The 18,781-nt window shown below is 42.9% G+C and overlaps 1 protein-coding gene across 1 annotated transcript in view; it reads left to right on the top strand.

Moving 5' to 3' along the window:
- The first annotated feature begins 34 nt into the window (after positions 1-34).
- Positions 35-18,781, top strand: part of HEPHL1 (hephaestin like 1) — a 35,501-nt gene continuing 16,754 nt past the window's right edge. The window contains exons 1-8 of the mRNA XM_010304201.2: positions 35-204; positions 9,536-9,780; positions 10,563-10,775; positions 12,584-12,763; positions 13,758-14,012; positions 15,219-15,387; positions 16,113-16,252; positions 16,422-16,553. Of these exons, the coding sequence (XP_010302503.2) occupies positions 35-204; positions 9,536-9,780; positions 10,563-10,775; positions 12,584-12,763; positions 13,758-14,012; positions 15,219-15,387; positions 16,113-16,252; positions 16,422-16,553 (1,504 nt within the window). The remainder of the gene's footprint in view (positions 205-9,535; positions 9,781-10,562; positions 10,776-12,583; positions 12,764-13,757; positions 14,013-15,218; positions 15,388-16,112; positions 16,253-16,421; positions 16,554-18,781) is intronic.

Genomic DNA, 18,781 nt, shown 5'->3' with positions numbered 1-18,781 from the left:
CTGCCTGCTGCCAGCCTCGCAATCACAACTACAAATGCCTCCCGCGCAGCATGGTGGCTGCCTTCGAGCTCTTGGGTTCCTCTGGCTGTTTGCAGTGGTGGAAGCAAAGACCAGAACCTATTACCTCGGGATTGTGGAAGAGAACTGGGACTATGCACCGTCTGGGAAAAATCTGATCACAGGACAAAACCTCCTAGAGGACAAGTAAGTCACTGGGGTCTCTGATGAATTGGACAAGTGTCGACAGCTCCAAAGAAAATTGACTAATGTGGTTGATGTTGCTGTAAATGTCTTATGATGGCCTTTTTCTGGTTTTGCTTCCAATGATGTTGTCATCGGCAGGATTTCAGCTTCAAGGCAAGAGTAGACTTTGGTTGACTTTTCCATCGTAGTTGAGTAAACAAGTGATAGTTACTGTGTATTTGAAGGTGATGTTAAGGAACTGATATTTCTCAAAAAGGTGTCAGGTAGCAGGTTCAAAATCCCCTGTGTGTGTTTCATGGTGATGCATGTATTTCTGGGACTTGTTGTCCAAAGGCAAATTGCAACTCTGCCATAATCAAGCATAGCTCTTTGCAATAAGACATAGAAGTCTATTTAACTGGCAAAAGATTGTAACTTTTCTTCCTGTGAGACAATAAAAGTTGGGGGCCTTGGTATGACATTGTAGAATTCAGATGTGTATAGTATCTATGAATGAGATACAAGTCAGGGGTCCATATACCCCTGCAATGTATGCAACTGTGGAGACATCCATTTAGGAAATCTATTTAGATAAGTGCTTAAATATATAACACTGAATGGTCATGCTGAAGTCCCAGTGATCACCCATGTTGAAACTGGAGTGTGCAGGTGAGCACTGTGATGAATTGTGCCTCTGCCAGAGGAAAACAGGTGCCCGCACTGCTGGGGTTGGCTGTGTGTCCCTCCCACACCAGGAGAGCTGACCTGAACATTGGATGGGGATGGCACAGACCCTTGGCGCCTCTCTACAGAGTGGGCTTCAAACATGCATGGGAGTATTTTTAAGATTTCATTGATATCTTGGACACCCTAGAGATAGTTTAGGGGTTCTTCCTCTGAGTATAAGCTTGGGGTTGGGGTGGGAGCTGTGAGTAAGTGAGAAGGTCCTGGTGTCCATACCAGGTCTGGAAGCACACTGGGAGCTGGATGCTGTGTCCCAGGAGTTAGAAATGGAAATGCCCTTTTTGACTTTTGAGGAAATCCCAAGCAATGCCAGACTTTTCTCCAGTGTCCAGTAATTTCAGAATCACTCGCAGTTAGATTTCATAAAGGAAATTATTTTGCCACAAGCAGGAGATGAGAAAGAGTTTTATTTTTCAACACAAACTTATCCTTATGCTCTTAACAACTGGAGGTAACAGAGAGCATCCAAGTCAATAGGTGTTACCTTTATAGGTAAAACTCAGGGTAATAATTTGTTCCCAGCACAGGCTTTGCTGGAAAGGTTATTCTTCGGTTGGGTTAAACACTTGAATTTCTCACTTTCCTATTATTTTTAGCAGAGGATAATTTCCTCCACTCCCAAAAACTGGAAGACCTCTCACTAAAAATAGTTCAGCTTTAAGTGAAGGACAGGTTTCTGTAAATCCACCCCAATACCACAGAGAGACTTGGAATCTGTTCTGTAAATTGTACTTTGAAGGCTATCTGCTCTATGTGTCCCCTGAACATCAAGTGGCACATTTAAAGTCTGTGACATAAATGCCATGCCTTTTACATGTCACGACAGGGAGGGATGATAGGTTATGTCTTCAGTCATTGCTGTAATGTAATAATTACAGAATGCTAATTCCACAGGGTTTACTGACAGAGTAAATGTAATTTGGATTTTAAGGTAGACAATACATTCAAAGCTGGAGAGCTGTCTGTAATGAGCTCCCTACATGAAGGCTTCTACTGCAGAATAATAACATGATTCGGGCAACTAGTTTACTCGATTTCCAAACTCTACTGAATCGAGCCAGAATAAAGTGGTATATTCTGGAATAATAGTGTGTCTGCATAAGCATGTGGACTAAACAGTGAACCAGTAATAGCTATTTTGACTGTTTAGCTCTTTAGGATAACCTGTAACGTAAATTTAAAGCAGTATACTAATGCGTTACTTTTCAGCTAATTAATTGGTTCCTATGAATATTTTAAAAAATGTAGTTCCATAAGCAAAGTTTAAGGATCAGTTCCTAGGTAAAGACAGGAGTGCATTTTCAGCCAGCTGTGTTGCAAGCAGCAATGTTCATGCTCGCTGAGCCTAGCGCTTCTCACCTTGTGATGCATCCTTACAGCACCCATCTGATCGGGCACTATCCCAGTTTTATTGATAGGGCAGTGAAGATAAAGAGGTTGCAGACAAACCGATTATCTTTAAAAGAGGCAGCACATGCACAAAAAGGAATGCTCCCTTTGATTCCACCTAGCCCACAGAGATATAATCAAAACCACTTACTCTTCACTACTTAATAAAAATGCTGAATTAGCAAGTGTGTAATGGAAAGTGTTACATTACCTGGATCAGATAGTGAGATTTAAGAGATGATTTTCAATGTTGCAGCGCCAAAGTCAATAATACCTTCCTCAGACTTTATTTTTTAGTAGTAAAGAGGAGACTTTGGTAGCTGAGGCATGGAGCTGGAAATCAGGTGAGCTGGTTCTGGCACCAGGCACAGCTACGCTGCTCAGCTCCCGCTGTGCTGGTGCCGAGTGAGCTGCCTCCCGAGCCAGGAGCTGCAGAGCTGCATCAGCACTGGGTGTGAGCTGAAAAGGCTGCCTCTCGTCAGAGCTGATTAATCCAAATGCAGCCCTATGTTAACATAACTATTCTGCTTGGATGCTAATTTTTATTATGCCTTATGTTGCTGCAGCGCTCAAGGGCCAGCCTGCTGCTTGCACAGAGCAAGTATCTTGCTGTGCATCAGTGTTTCTTATGTAAAGACAGTAATGAGGCTATTCACCTCTGCCATTTGTCTTGTCTACTTGAAGCCTCAAGCTGTTCCACTAATTCTCATAATATGGAATATTATGAATGAAACCAAGACATTTCATGCTTGGCTCTCCCTTTGAAAATTAAGCTGACATTTTCTGAAGCACATAGGACTTTGGAAATCTCAGGCAGATCCAAATTATGGCCACTGAGTATAGGTGAGCTGGGAAGGTGTTCAGCATCCCCTCCCACCTGATATAACCAGCAAGAGAGACATCATTAAACCATGGTGGACTGGACACACAAGGTGCAAGGTGCTGCCAGTGCTGCTGGACGTGCTGCAGATCCCAGTGAGATTTTTGTGGGTTAGGGCATGAATATTGCTGCAGTAGGAGGGTGATCTCAAACATTGCTCCCTTTGATGGCCACATAGGCAACGGCCTTTCAAAAGAAAAATACACCTAGGTATTGTGGCTTGACATACATCAGTCTTTCCCTCCCTACTGTGGCTCAGCCCTCAGGATTAGAGTTTGGTTGATAATCTCTTTAAATTAATTTGGTGCTAGTTTATATGATGGACACTTAAATCTTGCTCTGCTGGTGGTAGATGTTATTAAGTTTTGCCTGATGTAACAGCTCATCCCTTCTCTTTAGGCCACCAATCCTACATTTATCTGGGCCAATCAACCAACCCACCAACATTAACGGGTTTTTTTTTGTTACTGCAGCACTAAACACAGTTTGTGCAATTTACCTATGAGGAGATCCCACCCAGATAAATGACAGTGAAACCGTCATCACAGATGCTAAACTAATGGCTGAGTCATCATGTGGCCAAATGACCCAATTGCATCAGCGGAGATGATCATTGTGGGAAGGGTCAACATCCAAAGGGCATTCAAGGTGAAATCCCGACTCTAATGAAGCCTGAGAGGAGTTTTGTTATTGACTTCAGCAGAAGCAGAATTTTATCTTAGGAGAGAAACCATTATAGCCACAGTTCAGAGCTTTGTCTAAGATTACATGGGTTTGATTGACCTCTTCAGTTTCCTGTGTGGGTCAGAAAAGGCCTAAAACAACCTCTGTGGACATTGCATCTCTTTCTGTTGAGTACACACAACTCACCTTGTCGTTTGATGCTGTGTGGTCAGGGCACCATCTACAAATGTGAGTTGGCACCACTGGTCCCTCTCTACTGGCCATCCCTCTAGCACAGACCTTGCATTGGCCTTAGCATGGGAGTCATGATTTGGCAGAGGGTCCCTCTGAACAGGTTAGATGACCCAGGGCCATCTTGGAGCCATGGGCACTGTCCTGGCTTACTCCAGCTACAGGAAAAATGGGAAACTCAAGGAAAAAAACCTGTTATAAATGCAGGCATAGAATATGCAAAGAGGGTAGAGAATAAGGAAGGTTTCACCATCAACAGTTTTTAGGGAACATGCCCATAAAGATAGTAGTTTAAATGGTTGTCAGTGTAAAATCTATGGGATTTTAGTGGAACAATGGTAATAAAAGAAGGTTTACATCTACCTACGGTTGCACCCAGGAGCGTACAATGGCTATTGGGCATATTAACCACAGGATAGTATTTGAGACTCCACATCTGGTAGTTATTTGAAGTGCTAGTTTTTCACTGGTGATTAGAGTGGCAAACAAACTCAGCAGGCTTCAAAACTATATCAGTGAAGGATCTGACACCAGTCTATTGAGCAGCTCTTTGGTCACCCACAACATGTAGCTCTCTCCATTTCTTACTGCACACACTGTAACATACTACTCATGTAAGCACCTCTTGAAATAACTAACCTCTGTTAGGTTTAGCTCTTTCTCACGATCGAAGGTAACATAAACATGGTAAAAATATTGGCAAAATACTTTTTCTATGTGATAAAAGAAATAGGTATAGAAATTACACTTAACTCATGGTCCTGCCTAACTCATAACTCCTTCCTACCCTAACTCATAGTCCTACCCTCACATGACAGGTTATCTGTATGTCTAGTCTTGATTTGAAGTAGAGTCTACATGACACTCTTGGTTTACTCTTTCTTTCATTTGGAAGAGTTGCAGTGCTCATCATTGCAGGGGGATGGATGACTGTAATTATGTTAATACTAGTTTTAAGGAATTAGAGTTCATTCCCTGTTAATAAGTCCCTGTCCCACTCATGTGCATTGCCAACATTTTTTGGAGCTTAAGAACGCTAGGAATGGTCAACTAGCAAAATGAAATCAGAAACAGAAATAAAGGACTGATTTGCATGGTTTTCCTAGTCTGAACAAGATTTTTTATGCCCTAATTTACAAACCTGCTTACCTCTATGTCTAACCTCAAGACTGGCCTGACTGGAGGAGATGGAGGTAGGACTTAGTGAGGCTGAAGAATTTCCGAGGTAATTTAGGAAGTTTGCATACAGGTCCAGGGGATGGAGGGTTCCCGTTCCCAACAAGAAGTGGGACTGGCTGATCATCACAACTTTCTGCACATGAACTGCAGGCTGACAACTGAGTTGGAGGGAGATAGTAAAGATTTAGAAACGCAACTCTTATATCCACACAAGACCAGAAGGATGGAAGAGGTTCAGACAGTGGTATCACAAAGCCACCGGCAGGATGAAGTGGTTTGAAGTGAGCAGGGGAGCATGAAGAAGCAGGGTGGTCTGTCTTCATGCGACAAGACAGGAATGAGAGATAGGAGACATTTTGGCAGAGAGTGTCCAGTAAAATAGGCACATTGCAGCCACTGGAAGAAAGAGGCAAAAGCGGATTCAGAGAATCGGACATGTTTAACCATTACAGCATTTGGAGAGGCCACTGCTGCAATAACATATTGTGAAGTCATTGGGCGGGAAAGAATGAAACAGGAGATGCAGTTGAAGGGGATGTTTAACTCAGTGACTGAAAACATGAAGTGTTTCCCAAGGAAGCAGACATCATCAAATGAAGATAGGGAATGGTATTTGAGAACTGTTGTCAAAGACAGGAGATGAAAGGTCAGCAGGACCCTATTCTGAAGTTGAGAAAATCTCCAAAGGACTCTGGAGATGGATGGTAAGGAACCACAAGGTAGGAGATGCACTGGTACAAATGGGACTGGCAGCAGATACTTCATGGAGCACTGAGAAGATGCTCTCACTGAGAGAAAGAAGATGGATGGGGAAAAACTTCTATGTCTCACAGGTGGAGGAGCAGCAGTGTCTGTGGCACTGAGCCTGTGCCAGCTCCCTCCGACACATCTGCTGGCTGCACTGTGGCACTGTGTAGAGGTACCAGCCCCACAGTGTGGCCTCCTGTCCATGATCCAGGCATCTGAGAGTGCAGAGGAGAAGACACTCATACCCATGCATCCTTTCTATGAGCTTCTTATGGCTGACTCCATTAGCTCCAGTGTGGGCAGTCTTTCTGCAAAGGACTTTAAACACTGTAATGTATGGCACAGCAACATTTGTAAAAAGGCACAGAGCTACTAGCTACTTGCAAGGTTGAGGTGGGCACCCAAAAGTCCTGAATGAAGTGGGGAATTCTAGACACCTAGAGTGTGTCCCCTATTCTTGGGTGCTGAGGGTGACCAAAAAGACACGCTGAAAATACATGTCTCTCTATAGGTAGAAGAGCTGGGCTCTACCCCTCCCAGACAGTAGGAGGAGTGATGCTGAAATGTCTGCACTCCAAGAATCTCCCAAACATGAGGGCATTTTGGGTAGGAAACTCTTCTGCCCTTTGGAGAGTGTGGGTCTAGAAGAAAAGGAACCTATGAAAGAGCCTGGGTCTGTAACACAACAGCAAGGGCATCAGTGGCGTGTAGGAATTTGTCTCCCAGAGTTCATTGGTTGTTTTCTTTTGGACAATGATTAAACAAACCCCATAATTAACCAGGGCCAAGAGGCCAGGTGGCTCCTTTCATGCTGTGATCCTTTTCTGGCTCCATGACTCTTGCATTGCTTGATGCCCTGCATGGAAGAGCGTCACCTACATTGTGACTGGCTGCAGTTGGTACCCATTGCACTGGCAGTGGGCTCTGCAGCTCTGAACAGATGATTTGAATAGGCCTCCTTTCAGAAAACTGGCACTAAAAAGACTTTTTCCTGACTTGTAGATGGCTTTAAGTAAGAGCCAGGCACAGATCTAACCACCAGAGATGCTACAGCATGGCTTTAGGCATGCAGGAAGTCTCTGGTGCTTAAACCTAAGGGTTTTCTCAGGGTGATTTCTTGAACCTCAATACCTAACTGGCTTTTGGGATCCCTGTTCTATGCAATTACATGAGTTAGACTCATGTCAAGCATTTGACAAAGTCTGGTCAAAAAATGTGCATTTTTTTGGGTACAGTTCTCCTTCTGCAGGAGAGACGGTGTATCCTGGGGCAGTGAAGTTGTGTGACAGTGTGCAATGCTGTCTGGCCAGAAAGCCAGGGGCATAAGGGCACTGTCATCATGGGGAAAGCACAGCACCTTGTTTAAGATATTTGGTGGCTGACGAAAATAAAAAAAAGTCTGTTGAAATAATTCTGCTTAAAACAGTAATGGAAAAAAAAATTTTCCATTAAAAACTTCTGGAAAAAAAATCTATTTGATTTTTTCTAGAGAAAATTTGTTATAAACCATTTTAAAAATCGATTTATAATTCAGGCATAGCCACATGAATACATTGCCATGAGGTAAGGAAGCACATGCATTTACACTGCACTGCTACTGACACCATCTGCTACTCTCTGGTAAGGTCTCTTGTAGCAGCTCTTCCCTCCAGGCAGTGGAAGGTATCTTCTGCTTGGTGAGTGCAGCGTGACTTGCCAGGTCTTGCTGTGCACACACAGGCAGTTACCACAGACCTGCTAATTCACTGAAAATCTAGACTTCTTGGCAACTTGTTCCTTAACCATGCTTTTGGGGTGTATTTATCTAACAGCCATTATTCTGTGATGAAGCAGACTGAAAAGCCTCTGTCCCTTCCCCTCCATCCTAGCCAACCATTTCTGCCACAGCAGTATCATTGGCTATGTTTTTATCTGTGCTAAAATAGCACTTGGCTTTTTATAAAGCATATATTTTTTTCAAATGAAAAAGCATTCTTTTTGGAGGCTTTTATGTCCGGATCACTTCAGGTTCTGGTTTAGATAGTGGCCACGGAGGTGTAATGGCCAGAGATGGGGGATGTTGTGAGTTATGGTGTCAAGCAGCAATGGCTTCAAAAGGGGGAGTAGTGGATCTTCTGGTGAAGAAATTATAACAAATCATATCTTTCAACTCATGTGACATCCAACACTTAGGTTGCTGGCACTGCATAAAAGCACCTAAACAAAACACCTAAACAAAGTACCTAAACAAAATGGGTTCAAGCATGTGAACTGGCCAGTCACAAAAACTCACTATAAATATGAAATTGCTACATTTCTACCAGTGATACTTCAGAAAAAGCTTTTTAATGAGTTTGTTAAGAAGCATGAAAGTTAAAACAATCTTCAGGGGACGCACAAACTCACAGAGCAGTCAACTATGGTGAAATTGGTCATGCAGTCCACTGCTGTTTGTGTACCAAAGGTGTTCATTTCTACTTTCTTTGTGTGGGATATTTAGAATGTGTATCATACTTGTCAGCTGTAACCTGGAGAGAAGTAAAAAAAAAGATTTTATATGATAACAGATGGGATGAACATGAGTCGCTAGGATGATGTTATAGTTAAAAGGGAAAAACTAATTCCCAGTTGTGTAAGAAATATTGACTGGGAGCACCTCTGGCTTTAGCTGGAATGTTACTTGCCTATTATGTGAAGTTCTTGTGTTCAGACTTCAAAAGAGATAGAGAAATATTGGAAAGCTTTCAGAAAAGAGCTTCGGGAAAGATTTGTTGCATAAAGAATTTCAGTGTACTTGGTTTGTCCAGAAGAAGAGTAGGAGGCAATTTAGTCAATTAATTAAAACTTATGCAAGTGCCTGCATAGAAAAGAAGCTCTTGATGGTATGTGACTTCTTTGATCTGAGAGAGGGCTTGATGGGAACCAGTGGTTGGAGTGTGGAGCTAGATGATGCTAGACTACAAATGCAGTTCAGGATTCGAAGGGAGCAGGTATTTAATAACTATAATATGTCAACCACTGACCATATGGTGGGTTCTCCATCACTTAGAGTTGCTATAAACATAGACTCTGGAATGTAGAAATGATGCATCTCATGCAAGAATTATTTCATGCTACTCTTCTGGAGTGTCAAACTAGTTGATTAGAATCGCTGCTACTGGCTTTTGGAAAACTTAATTTGGTTTTCTTTTCCTTCTGAACAGTCATGCTGTCAGACGTGAGGTTTCAAACCTTCAAAAAATGGAGAAGCTGCTAAAATTGTACAGAAAGTCCTAAGTGGCTAGTCCTTAAGTGAAGACTTGTAGTAACAGTGCTAAAGACCAGACCTGGATAACTGCTACCGTACAGAAACGGGCTTGGACCCTGCTAGCGCTGACCAGGTTTACTCCTCAGCTTTTGTTCCATCAGCTATGTGATACGTCCCAGGGAGCTATTTACTTGCACTGCAAGCACTAGTTATTTGATCAACTCTTAAAGGAGCTTTTTTGTCTCTAAATTATTTCCCCTTCCCAACACTAGGTTTGCAAGTGTGTATGCAACAAGAGGAGCCAACCGGATAGGACGTGTGTACAAAAAGGCTGTTTTTAGGCAATTCACAGATGACACCTACTCCCAGGAGATCCCCAAAGCAGCCTGGCTGGGGTTCCTAGGGCCAGTCCTGAAGGCAGAAGAAGAGGATGTCTTTATCGTCCATCTAAAAAACTTTGCTTCCCGCCCATACTCTGTGCATCCGCATGGGGTTTTCTATGATAAGGACTCTGAAGGTAAAAGCTGGTTTGCCTTTTCCTCTCCTTTTCCCCTGGAGTAGATAATATCATGGATAAAAGTTTGTCCAAGTATTTATTGTTCTGGCCATTGACATCAGAGGACTTTAGATCACCCTCTCATAAACTCATCAGTAATTGCAGCTGATGACTAAAACCAGGAACAGCCTAGTCTCTTAAAACTTTTTGCCACAAACCTTCGACGCCTGGGATAAATCCAGTACTGAAACAGGTTAGGTGGGTCTTTTTTCCTGAATTATTTTCCTGAATTATAAGTCACTGAAGCAACTTCCCTTCTTCCTTGTACTTCTAGCTTGTTTGAATGGATGGAGTTCTTGTAAGTAAATGTTTTCCTCTCTACAGGGCTGTAGCAGGCATGATTTAATTTTCAGAATCTCAAACCATGCATGTGTATTTTGATTAGATGACTGTATGGATTTGCCTACATTCATTACTCTCATCAGTTTTCTGTGAGAAGATAGACAACGTTAGCTGACAAAATGTGTAGATGAGTGATTAGAGTAAAGAGCCAAGGAAAAATTAGAGACTTAATGTATTTTTAAAGCTTTGGTTACTGATAAATATTGGATTTTAACTCTCAACATCTTTGATCATTTTATCAGAAGTTCTGAGTTTTTTCACAATTTCTCAATGATTCTGTGTTCGTGAGTGCTGCTATTATTTTATAAATCTGTGATAAAATAGAAGAAATTACTCATTTATTTAAGGAAAACAGTTAAGGGGGAGGGCTAAAATCTTCCTTTTTCCTTTTAATACAATAGGAGCACTTTACCCTGATGGAACTGGTGGTAAAAGCAAAGAGGACGACTTTGTTGTTCCCGGTGGAAATTACACATACACATGGCCAGTAAGGAAAGATTATTCCCCAACTTTGGCAGACTCAAACTGCTTGACTTGGATTTACCATTCTCACATTGACACACCAAGAGATATTGCATCTGGTTTAATTGGGCCACTGCTGGTTTGTAAAAAAGGTACTGAGCTAGAACCACTGATAAAGCAAGCCCCTCTGCCAAGCTTGGCATCTTAACAGTCATTTTTGCTTACAGGTATAAACATGATGGTCTAGAGTCTATCCCTACATAGCCCATAAAAAGGGGCAAGGAATAGCTGGGCCATTCCAGGAGCATCCCAGGGTAGGTATTGTAGCTCTGGGACAACCCCCTTCCTGCTCCCCTTTGGCTTCACGAGAGATTTGCCTCAGCTGGTGGAGGGACTGCAGCATGCTCTGTGGCCAGCCAGTTGTGGTCGAGACCAAAAGTAAATGTTCCCAAACAGGGATCATTTCAGGAGAAGCAGAGGACTCATGGCCCAGGAAATGAAATTAGGTCTGGGCAGGTGACTTCAGCATTAGCATTTACATATTTGAAACCCCAATGTTCTTTGTAATTTTTTCACCGTATGGATTATATATTTATTTTTGCTCACAAGTTGTGTATCACAACCATACGGGGATGTGCGCTGAACAGCTGAGGTGACAGTCTGTCCTGTGTACGTTATAGCCTGCTAATTTTGTGCTGGAGCTGTCAGGGACCATGTACGAGCCCCTCTATCAGCTGAGGGTTGCCCCCTCTCCCCCTGGGTACGTGTAACTCTGCCATCTCTTTCCAGTACCTCCCACAGTACAAAATCAGCCCTGATTTTATATATAGAACATATAAGTGAAGCAGGTTTTATATGTGAAGAAGAAAAAGACTTCAGCGTGGAAAGGATAAGGCTGGTCTCCAGCTTTGCTCACACAATTCAAATGTCTCAGAGTTTAATGCTCCCTGAGAGTCTTTGATATCCGCAGAATTGCCTGAATATGTGAAACTGAGCCAATAACTATGTGATAGTACACGAAGCCAGGAGATAGCACATTCAGAACAACCCTAGCCTGAAAGACCAGGTTATCTGCGTTCTTGGTCTTGAATTCATCAAGGTGGATACCTGCATGATGCTACTGCTGTAGTCCTCCATCCAACGGTGGTGGGTGGCTCCTTCATGACAGACAGCAAGGCTCTGGGGCTCCCTACTGTAGGAGACAGGGGAAGCAAAGGTTTTCATGAGTTCAGAGGCAGACTGGACCATTAGATGAAGTCTAAACCTGCCAATGGTTAATAATAGACTATTCAGTATCTCCACTCCTATAGTCTCAGGTTGTTCCCCAAATGGTCACTCAGACAATTGTACTGAACTTAGCCTGAATAGATCATATTCATCCTACCTTCAGCCTTTTTAAATCTAAGTATCTACTCCTAGATAATTGTAGAGGCTTCCTCATTAGTCCATGGAGAGTGAGCCACATTTAGACAGCTGTTCTGAGGGTATGGTTCACCAGTCACTTCAAGGCAACAGAAATATGGGGTACCACTTGCCTCTCCTTAATTCCTAGTAAAAAAAAAAAGTCACTGGTTTCTGGCTGGATCAGGCCCATGACCTGGCTCACTGTGTAGGCACACAGATGCTAATGCTGACTAAAGGGCAGGGTTGGGTGTAGTGGGCCAGACATGGGGAAAATGGGAACACAGATACTGGCAGGTTCTTGTCAAATCAAAGAGATCCTGAAATATCAACTTGACTTAGATGAGATGAACTGCCTTCTGGAGGCACTCGTCTGTTCAAAGGCTGTTGGAGTGGGGTCAAGATGTCTTAGAAGAGCAGAATTAGGTGAGATTCATCCTGCCCTATAGATCATGGGCAGAGCACTGTATTTCCTTGAGCACTCCAAAGTTATTACCACTCTTAAATTCAATCCCCTCCAAGACTTTTTTTATCAATTTCCTTTTCGTTTACAATTTAGGAACTGCAGATGAGACCTCAGTAGAAGGGACTGGTGCTGCTAATGCTTTTGCCCTGATGTTTAGCATTGTAGATGAAAACTTCAGCTGGTACCTTGATGAGAATATAAATACCTTCTGCTTAGAACCAGCCACAGTTGACAAAGAAGATGAAGGTTTCCAAACCAGCAACCGAATGCATGGTGAGCAAGACTCTTGAGCAAATGGTGACCTACAGCAGTGACCAGGCTCTTTTCATTTCAGTAGGACTTTCTGTCACTTGTGATGTCTCTGCTTTATCTGTGTCAGCAAGGAATGGCTCAGGATGTTGAAGTACTGTGCTGATAAAAAGCCTCTCCCTACATACAGCACAACACACTGGTTTGCAGAAAGGATATTTGATTTTCATGCCCCGCTCTGCCACTTGTTTAGCATTTTATCTTAGGCAACAGATTTAAGCCATTTGGTGAGTGACCAGCTGTGAAAGGAGAAAAGCAAGCTGCAGAGCACTTTGAGATGTGTGTATTGGAGGACTTCAGCATTTCTCAAAGGGCCTTGTAGATGGTGGGCTGGCTGGTACAACCACTCCTGCCCTTCAGAGATCCATCGGCCGATAGTACTTTGTGTCATTTGGAGATCTGGTGTAAGAAGTTAAATTCAGATATTTCTCTGTATTTTAGTTGTTCCACAGGCCTAGGAGCTAGAATATTTTCCAAAATATGAGTCTCACTCTCTTACTGTCCTGATACATCGTTAGATGTGGAAGCTGAGGGAGAGAGAGCTGACTAGACTGATTTGACTGATATCATAATTTTAAAATCTAAATTGCTTGAACCTGCCATAAAATGATATATTTATGACTCAGGATAAGAGGAAATAGATTTCAGACACGCTAAATAGCTGCAGAACAAGTTAACTTCATTATCAGGCCTTTTTGGTGATGACTTGGCCTTTGCAACATCTTGATATCATGCAGGAAGTTTTTTACAGACCCAAACAGAGAATTTGGGCCATTTGATCATCCAGAGCTGTAAGCTGTATGTTCAAAATGTTACTCTTCATCAAGGAGCCTCATTCAGTGTAGACATTCGGACAGTTTCTTTTCTGAGCCAGGAAAGGATCATCCTTAGAAATAGGGTCAGAGGCACTTGACACTTCTCTTTCACCTCTCATAAAGTCTCATACTTTTGTTTTTAGCTATTAATGGTTATATTTACGGCAATCTCCCCGGCTTGGAGATGTGTGCTGACACTTCCATGTCCTGGCACTTGTTTGGCATGGGAAGTGAGATAGATATCCACGCTGCATATTTCTACGGCCACACGTTCACTAACAGAGATCAGAGGGCAGATGTCGTCGGTCTGTTCCCAGCAACATTCATCACAGCGGAGATGACTCCTGGGAACCCTGGGAGGTGGCTGATAACGTGCCAGGTTAATGAGCACTTACGAGGTACGCTGCTATAGATCTCCCTCATCCTTTCAGAAGTTCCAGCCTCTGCCATGCTTGGAAAAGAAAACTGAGAGATCTTTCCAGGGGAAGCAGGATTTGAAAGTTTTTTTGTGACTAACTGAACACTTTGGAACTATTTCACCAGATAAACATCATGAATATGAGTTTAGTCACCAGTGGAAATTATACATCTTGCTCCAAATCTTCAGCTAGTATGAATGACTTAGCTGTGTAATTCATATGAGGAAGGCTTGCTAGATCCAATGCTGACACCACGCTTTCTGTGTAAACTAGGAATTTTGATGAGCAATGAGAGGAGCCTTCATCATCGCTTTTTGTTGTAGATAAGCATTTACACATTAAGAAAAATCATGCCAGCTGAACACTTCATAGCTTTTTCCTTTACAGAAATCAGACAAAAATTGGCAGCGTTTTCAGAAACCTTTATATGAAGGAATTTGATTCACAGATTCACAGATTCACAGATTGGTAGGGGTTGGAAGGGACCTCTAGAGATCATCTAGTCCAACCCCCCTGCTAGAGCAGGATCACTTACAGCATGTTGCACGGGATGGCGTCCAGGTGGGTTTTGGATATCTCCAGAGAAGGAGACTCCACAACCTCTCTGGGCAACCTGTATGGTGGTGATGTTGTGATATTTGTGTGGTGTGAGAGCCCGAAAGCACGTATCATAAACTAGGTTTCATGACAGCAGACAATGTGTAATTATCATATCAGAGGCAAATTGGGACAATTTTTATTTTTAAGAACTTGCACATTGATTTCAGTGTGATTTGTATCAGGCAAAACAGACTGCATTCTGGCAAGCAACAAATATTGTCAGTGTGGTAATAACCAGCCTCTATTTCAATGAAAGTCACGGGGAGATGATGCCATTTTGCACACTTCAGGAGGCACTCTGACCCCAAAAATTATTCTGCCATCCTTACCCACATCAAGCCCACTAAAGAGTGCAATTGATGTCCGTAGGTTTCACCTGTGGCATTAAGTAGCACATTGGAAGAGAAGGGTGCTAACATCTGGCCCAGTGTAGGCAGAGGAAATCTTTAAAACCAGAAATTTACCCTAGTAATTGTTGTCAATCCATGTAGCTCCTTTTCTGAGTTTTTAATGTGCATTTGTACCCATGAGATTGCTGACTCTGCAACTGGCCAAGGACTGTCTCCAGACTCTTTCTCCTCCCAGGTGGCATGGAGGCACTCTATGATGTTCAGATCTGCCAGAAAAACCTGTCTTGGCCTTCAGCACTCAGTCACAAGAGAAGATATTATATCGCTGCTGAGGAAGTGCTCTGGAATTATGGACCTGACGGTTATGATAAATTCACTGGGCAGGGTTTAAACGCCACTGGCAGGTAAGCTTTCTTGTCCTCTCCTGTTGTGCTTTAATTTCAGGAGTCTGGGTGAGACTTCCCCAGTGATTCACCAGGGCTAGGTCCTGCACTGTTATTAATTTTAATTGAAAGGGGCGGGGAGCATTGGATTTAAACAACCTTGTTGGGAAGTTAGATCTGTAACCGCGATTCTCGGGGTTGCCTTCTGGAAGCACTTACCTTGCTCCATTAGGTCCGTGGAGAAAGTGAGCCCTGGTGAGGTATGCGAAGTGCAGCAGAGTTAATGACCCTACGTCGAGACTCCTCAGGCAGCTTTCACACTTGCAATTGGTGTATCTCAGAGGTGCCATAATGGTAGATTTTTTTTCCCCCTGATATTACTGATGAAGATAAATTGTATTACAGTATCTCCCAGGAAAACTAAGGAGGATTAGAGACACGTTGTGCACCCGTAATGCCACAGGTCTTGCCGTGAGGTAGTTTGGGGTAAGCTGACATAGATCTTGCCCTAAGTAAATTGGGGTTAAACACATGGAAGTCTAATGCACAATGAATGCCTGTTTTTTAACTAATTTATAACTGTAATTCAGACCAGTAATATCTCCCTTTGTCTGCTAGAAAAGTGTACGTAAACTACTAACTTGGGGGGCCATTTCTCCTGTGGCTGGAGTAATAACTTTATCTGAAATGAAGGGTTCTGCCTGAACCTCCAGTTATTTAACCAGTCCGATTTGTTAATTCCACAGCGAATCTGCAATATATTTCACACAAGGCACTGACAGAATAGGAGGGCAATACTGGAAAGTTTGCTATGTGGAATATACTGACGCAACGTTCAGTAAGAAGAAGATCCGGTCAGAGGACATGAAGCACCTGGGAATACTTGGTACAGTGAATATTTTCCCCTCCTGTTGTTAGATCAGGTTTGAATGCAGATCCACTTGGATCCAAAGGGGAATTTTGTGCATGCAGCTGCCAGTCAGCCCTCTCTCATTTAGACAGAAATATGTCAGCGGGCAGTTCTTCTAATACCTTCCCTCACTCTCTTTTTTAAGGCCCCGTTATAAAAGCTGAAGTGGGAGATACAGTACTAGTTACTTTTGCCAACAAAGCCAAAAGAAGCTATAGCATTATGGCCCACGGCGTAAGCTTCAGCAAGTTCTCGGAAGGTGCTCCCTACTTAGATGGTAAGTTTTGACTGTACAGCCGTATTGTCACATCCAGAATACCTGAGTCTAAAGATCTTCTGTTGCTTTGCAGGTTTGCCCTTTTTGTGGATGCTAAGGCACAGAAGGGATGATTTGATTAGTTTGTATCTACCCTACATGTCATAACCTATGGGATTCCCCAGTCTGCCAATGTGCTGGTTCTTCCCCTTGGACATGTGCCCCGCAAGGCGTCTAAAACTCACTGAGGTCCATGTTGAGCAAAAATCAAAAGTACAATCCAATTTATATTAGTTATAATCTAATATCACTCAATTGTAGTCAGTGGATCTCCTCTGGACATTCTCCAGAATTATGAAGCTTAGGATCTGGCATGATGACCCTGCTGAGTCTTTGGATATAGTTATCCACATTCTCTGGGTTGCTTCACTCCTGATTCTCTAATCCAGGCTGGTCATTGCCCTTGCTTCACTGTCAGGATAGTCAGTGTCAAAGGCAGCTTTCATCTGATTGACCTGGAATGTGAAGCAGCGATTATCCTTATTAATCCTCATAAATATGTAAATGCTGAAATGGAGCATTTACCAAAGGCTTCCTCTCATTTTGTGCAAGGATAGTATTTTTATCACCTAAGTTTAACCATTAAATGTTATATTTAAATGGTAGGCACCTTTTTCATTCAGTGACAAGAAACAAACCCTTCAGAGAGTGAGAGTTCCCACTTACTTTGAACACCTTTTTTAGGAGACAGTAGGTCACCCTCTGGAGATGTGTTTCGATCTCCATCAACTGCAGAAGAAGCCTAGAGTTTGGGTTAGCGACTAAGCTTTAGATGGCTCAAGCAAGGTGAGCTGAATCCCATCCATTGTGTCTACAGAGATAATGTTGTGGTCTCTGAAAAAGTATTTGCTGCGCTTGCAGCACTGAAAAGAAAGGTAGGCTTCTTGTTGTCTAAATTGCTTTGTTTCCACTGCAACACATCAGAAAGAAACTCACGGGACATAATCCCTCTTTTGAGAACTGTGCTAAGAGAATTAGGTCAACATGTAAAACTCATAACATCATACAATGAAATCAATACAAAAGGCCTGGGTTTATTAAATTCTGTTGTCTCTAGCTGCTGACCTTGCAACACAACAAATTTGCCAACGGGCCCCAATGCATCACGAAACAACTGGCTTGAGTTCAGCCTTGAAGTTACCTGCACACATCCTAACGCCACCCATGTCAGATGCAGTTCCCTGATGGAAGTGCAGCTTCCCTCTGCTCGCAGTCCTGTTGTGCTTTCATTTAACGCTCACCAGTAACAGCACCCATAGCATTGCACACTTTGGTGTGGAGCAAAATCCAACCAAATCCTACAACTCAGCAGCAGTGTGCGCTGCACATCTCTGGGTCTTTGAAGAGGAACCTGACTCCAGATTCATCAACAATCTTTCTGCCCCTTCTCTCCTTGTAACCCTTGTGTCTTGGATTTCCGTCATATCTATCTACAAGTGTATACATGTAGAGGCCCTACAGGGGCTGTAGGTTTGCACTGAAGGTAAATGATTTTTTTCAAAGGCTGCGCATTGTCTGAGTACAATTTATTCATATGAAAATACTGTACATAAATGTACCTACAGACATCTACAGATGTCTGCAGACATCTTTGTTCAATTGTGCTCTCAGGAAATACTCTTTCATGTTGCATTTGACACTTGTCCAATCTCAGAGGGTTTTTAACTCCAAATGAATGCTGTCCTTATTGACCACTGTTGCAGGATAGAATCGTAGAATCATAGAATGGTTAGGGTTGGAAGGGACTTCAAAGATCATCTAGTTCCAACCCCCCTGCTGCGGGCAGGGACACCCTCCACTGGATCAGGCCCAAAGCCCCATCCAACCTGGTCTTAAACACTTCCAGGGATGGGGCATCCACAACCTCTTTGGGCAACCTGTTCCAGTGCCTCACCACTCTCACAGTAAAGAATTTCTTTCTAACATCTAATCTAAATCGACCCTCCTTCAGCTTAAACCCATTCCCCCTTGTCCTGTCACTACACTCCCTGATAAACAGTCCCTCACTAGCTTTCCTGGTGGCCCCCTTTAGATACTGGTAAGCCGCAATTAGGATGAATGCAGTAGTGTTGCTGTTGAAGCAGCACTCTACTTTGTATTGTGTTCTGCAGCAAATAGTATGTGTTCATATGTAATACTGCTATTTTCACAAGTTTCCAAGAGTATTCTCTTGGAGTATTAGAGAGCAG

This window comes from Balearica regulorum, chromosome 1 (assembly GCF_011004875.1).
Source record: "Balearica regulorum gibbericeps isolate bBalReg1 chromosome 1, bBalReg1.pri, whole genome shotgun sequence".
Lineage (NCBI taxonomy): Eukaryota > Metazoa > Chordata > Aves > Gruiformes > Gruidae > Balearica > Balearica regulorum.
Note: the sequence above shows the minus strand (reverse complement) of the source record. Positions and strands in the feature narration are given on the sequence as shown.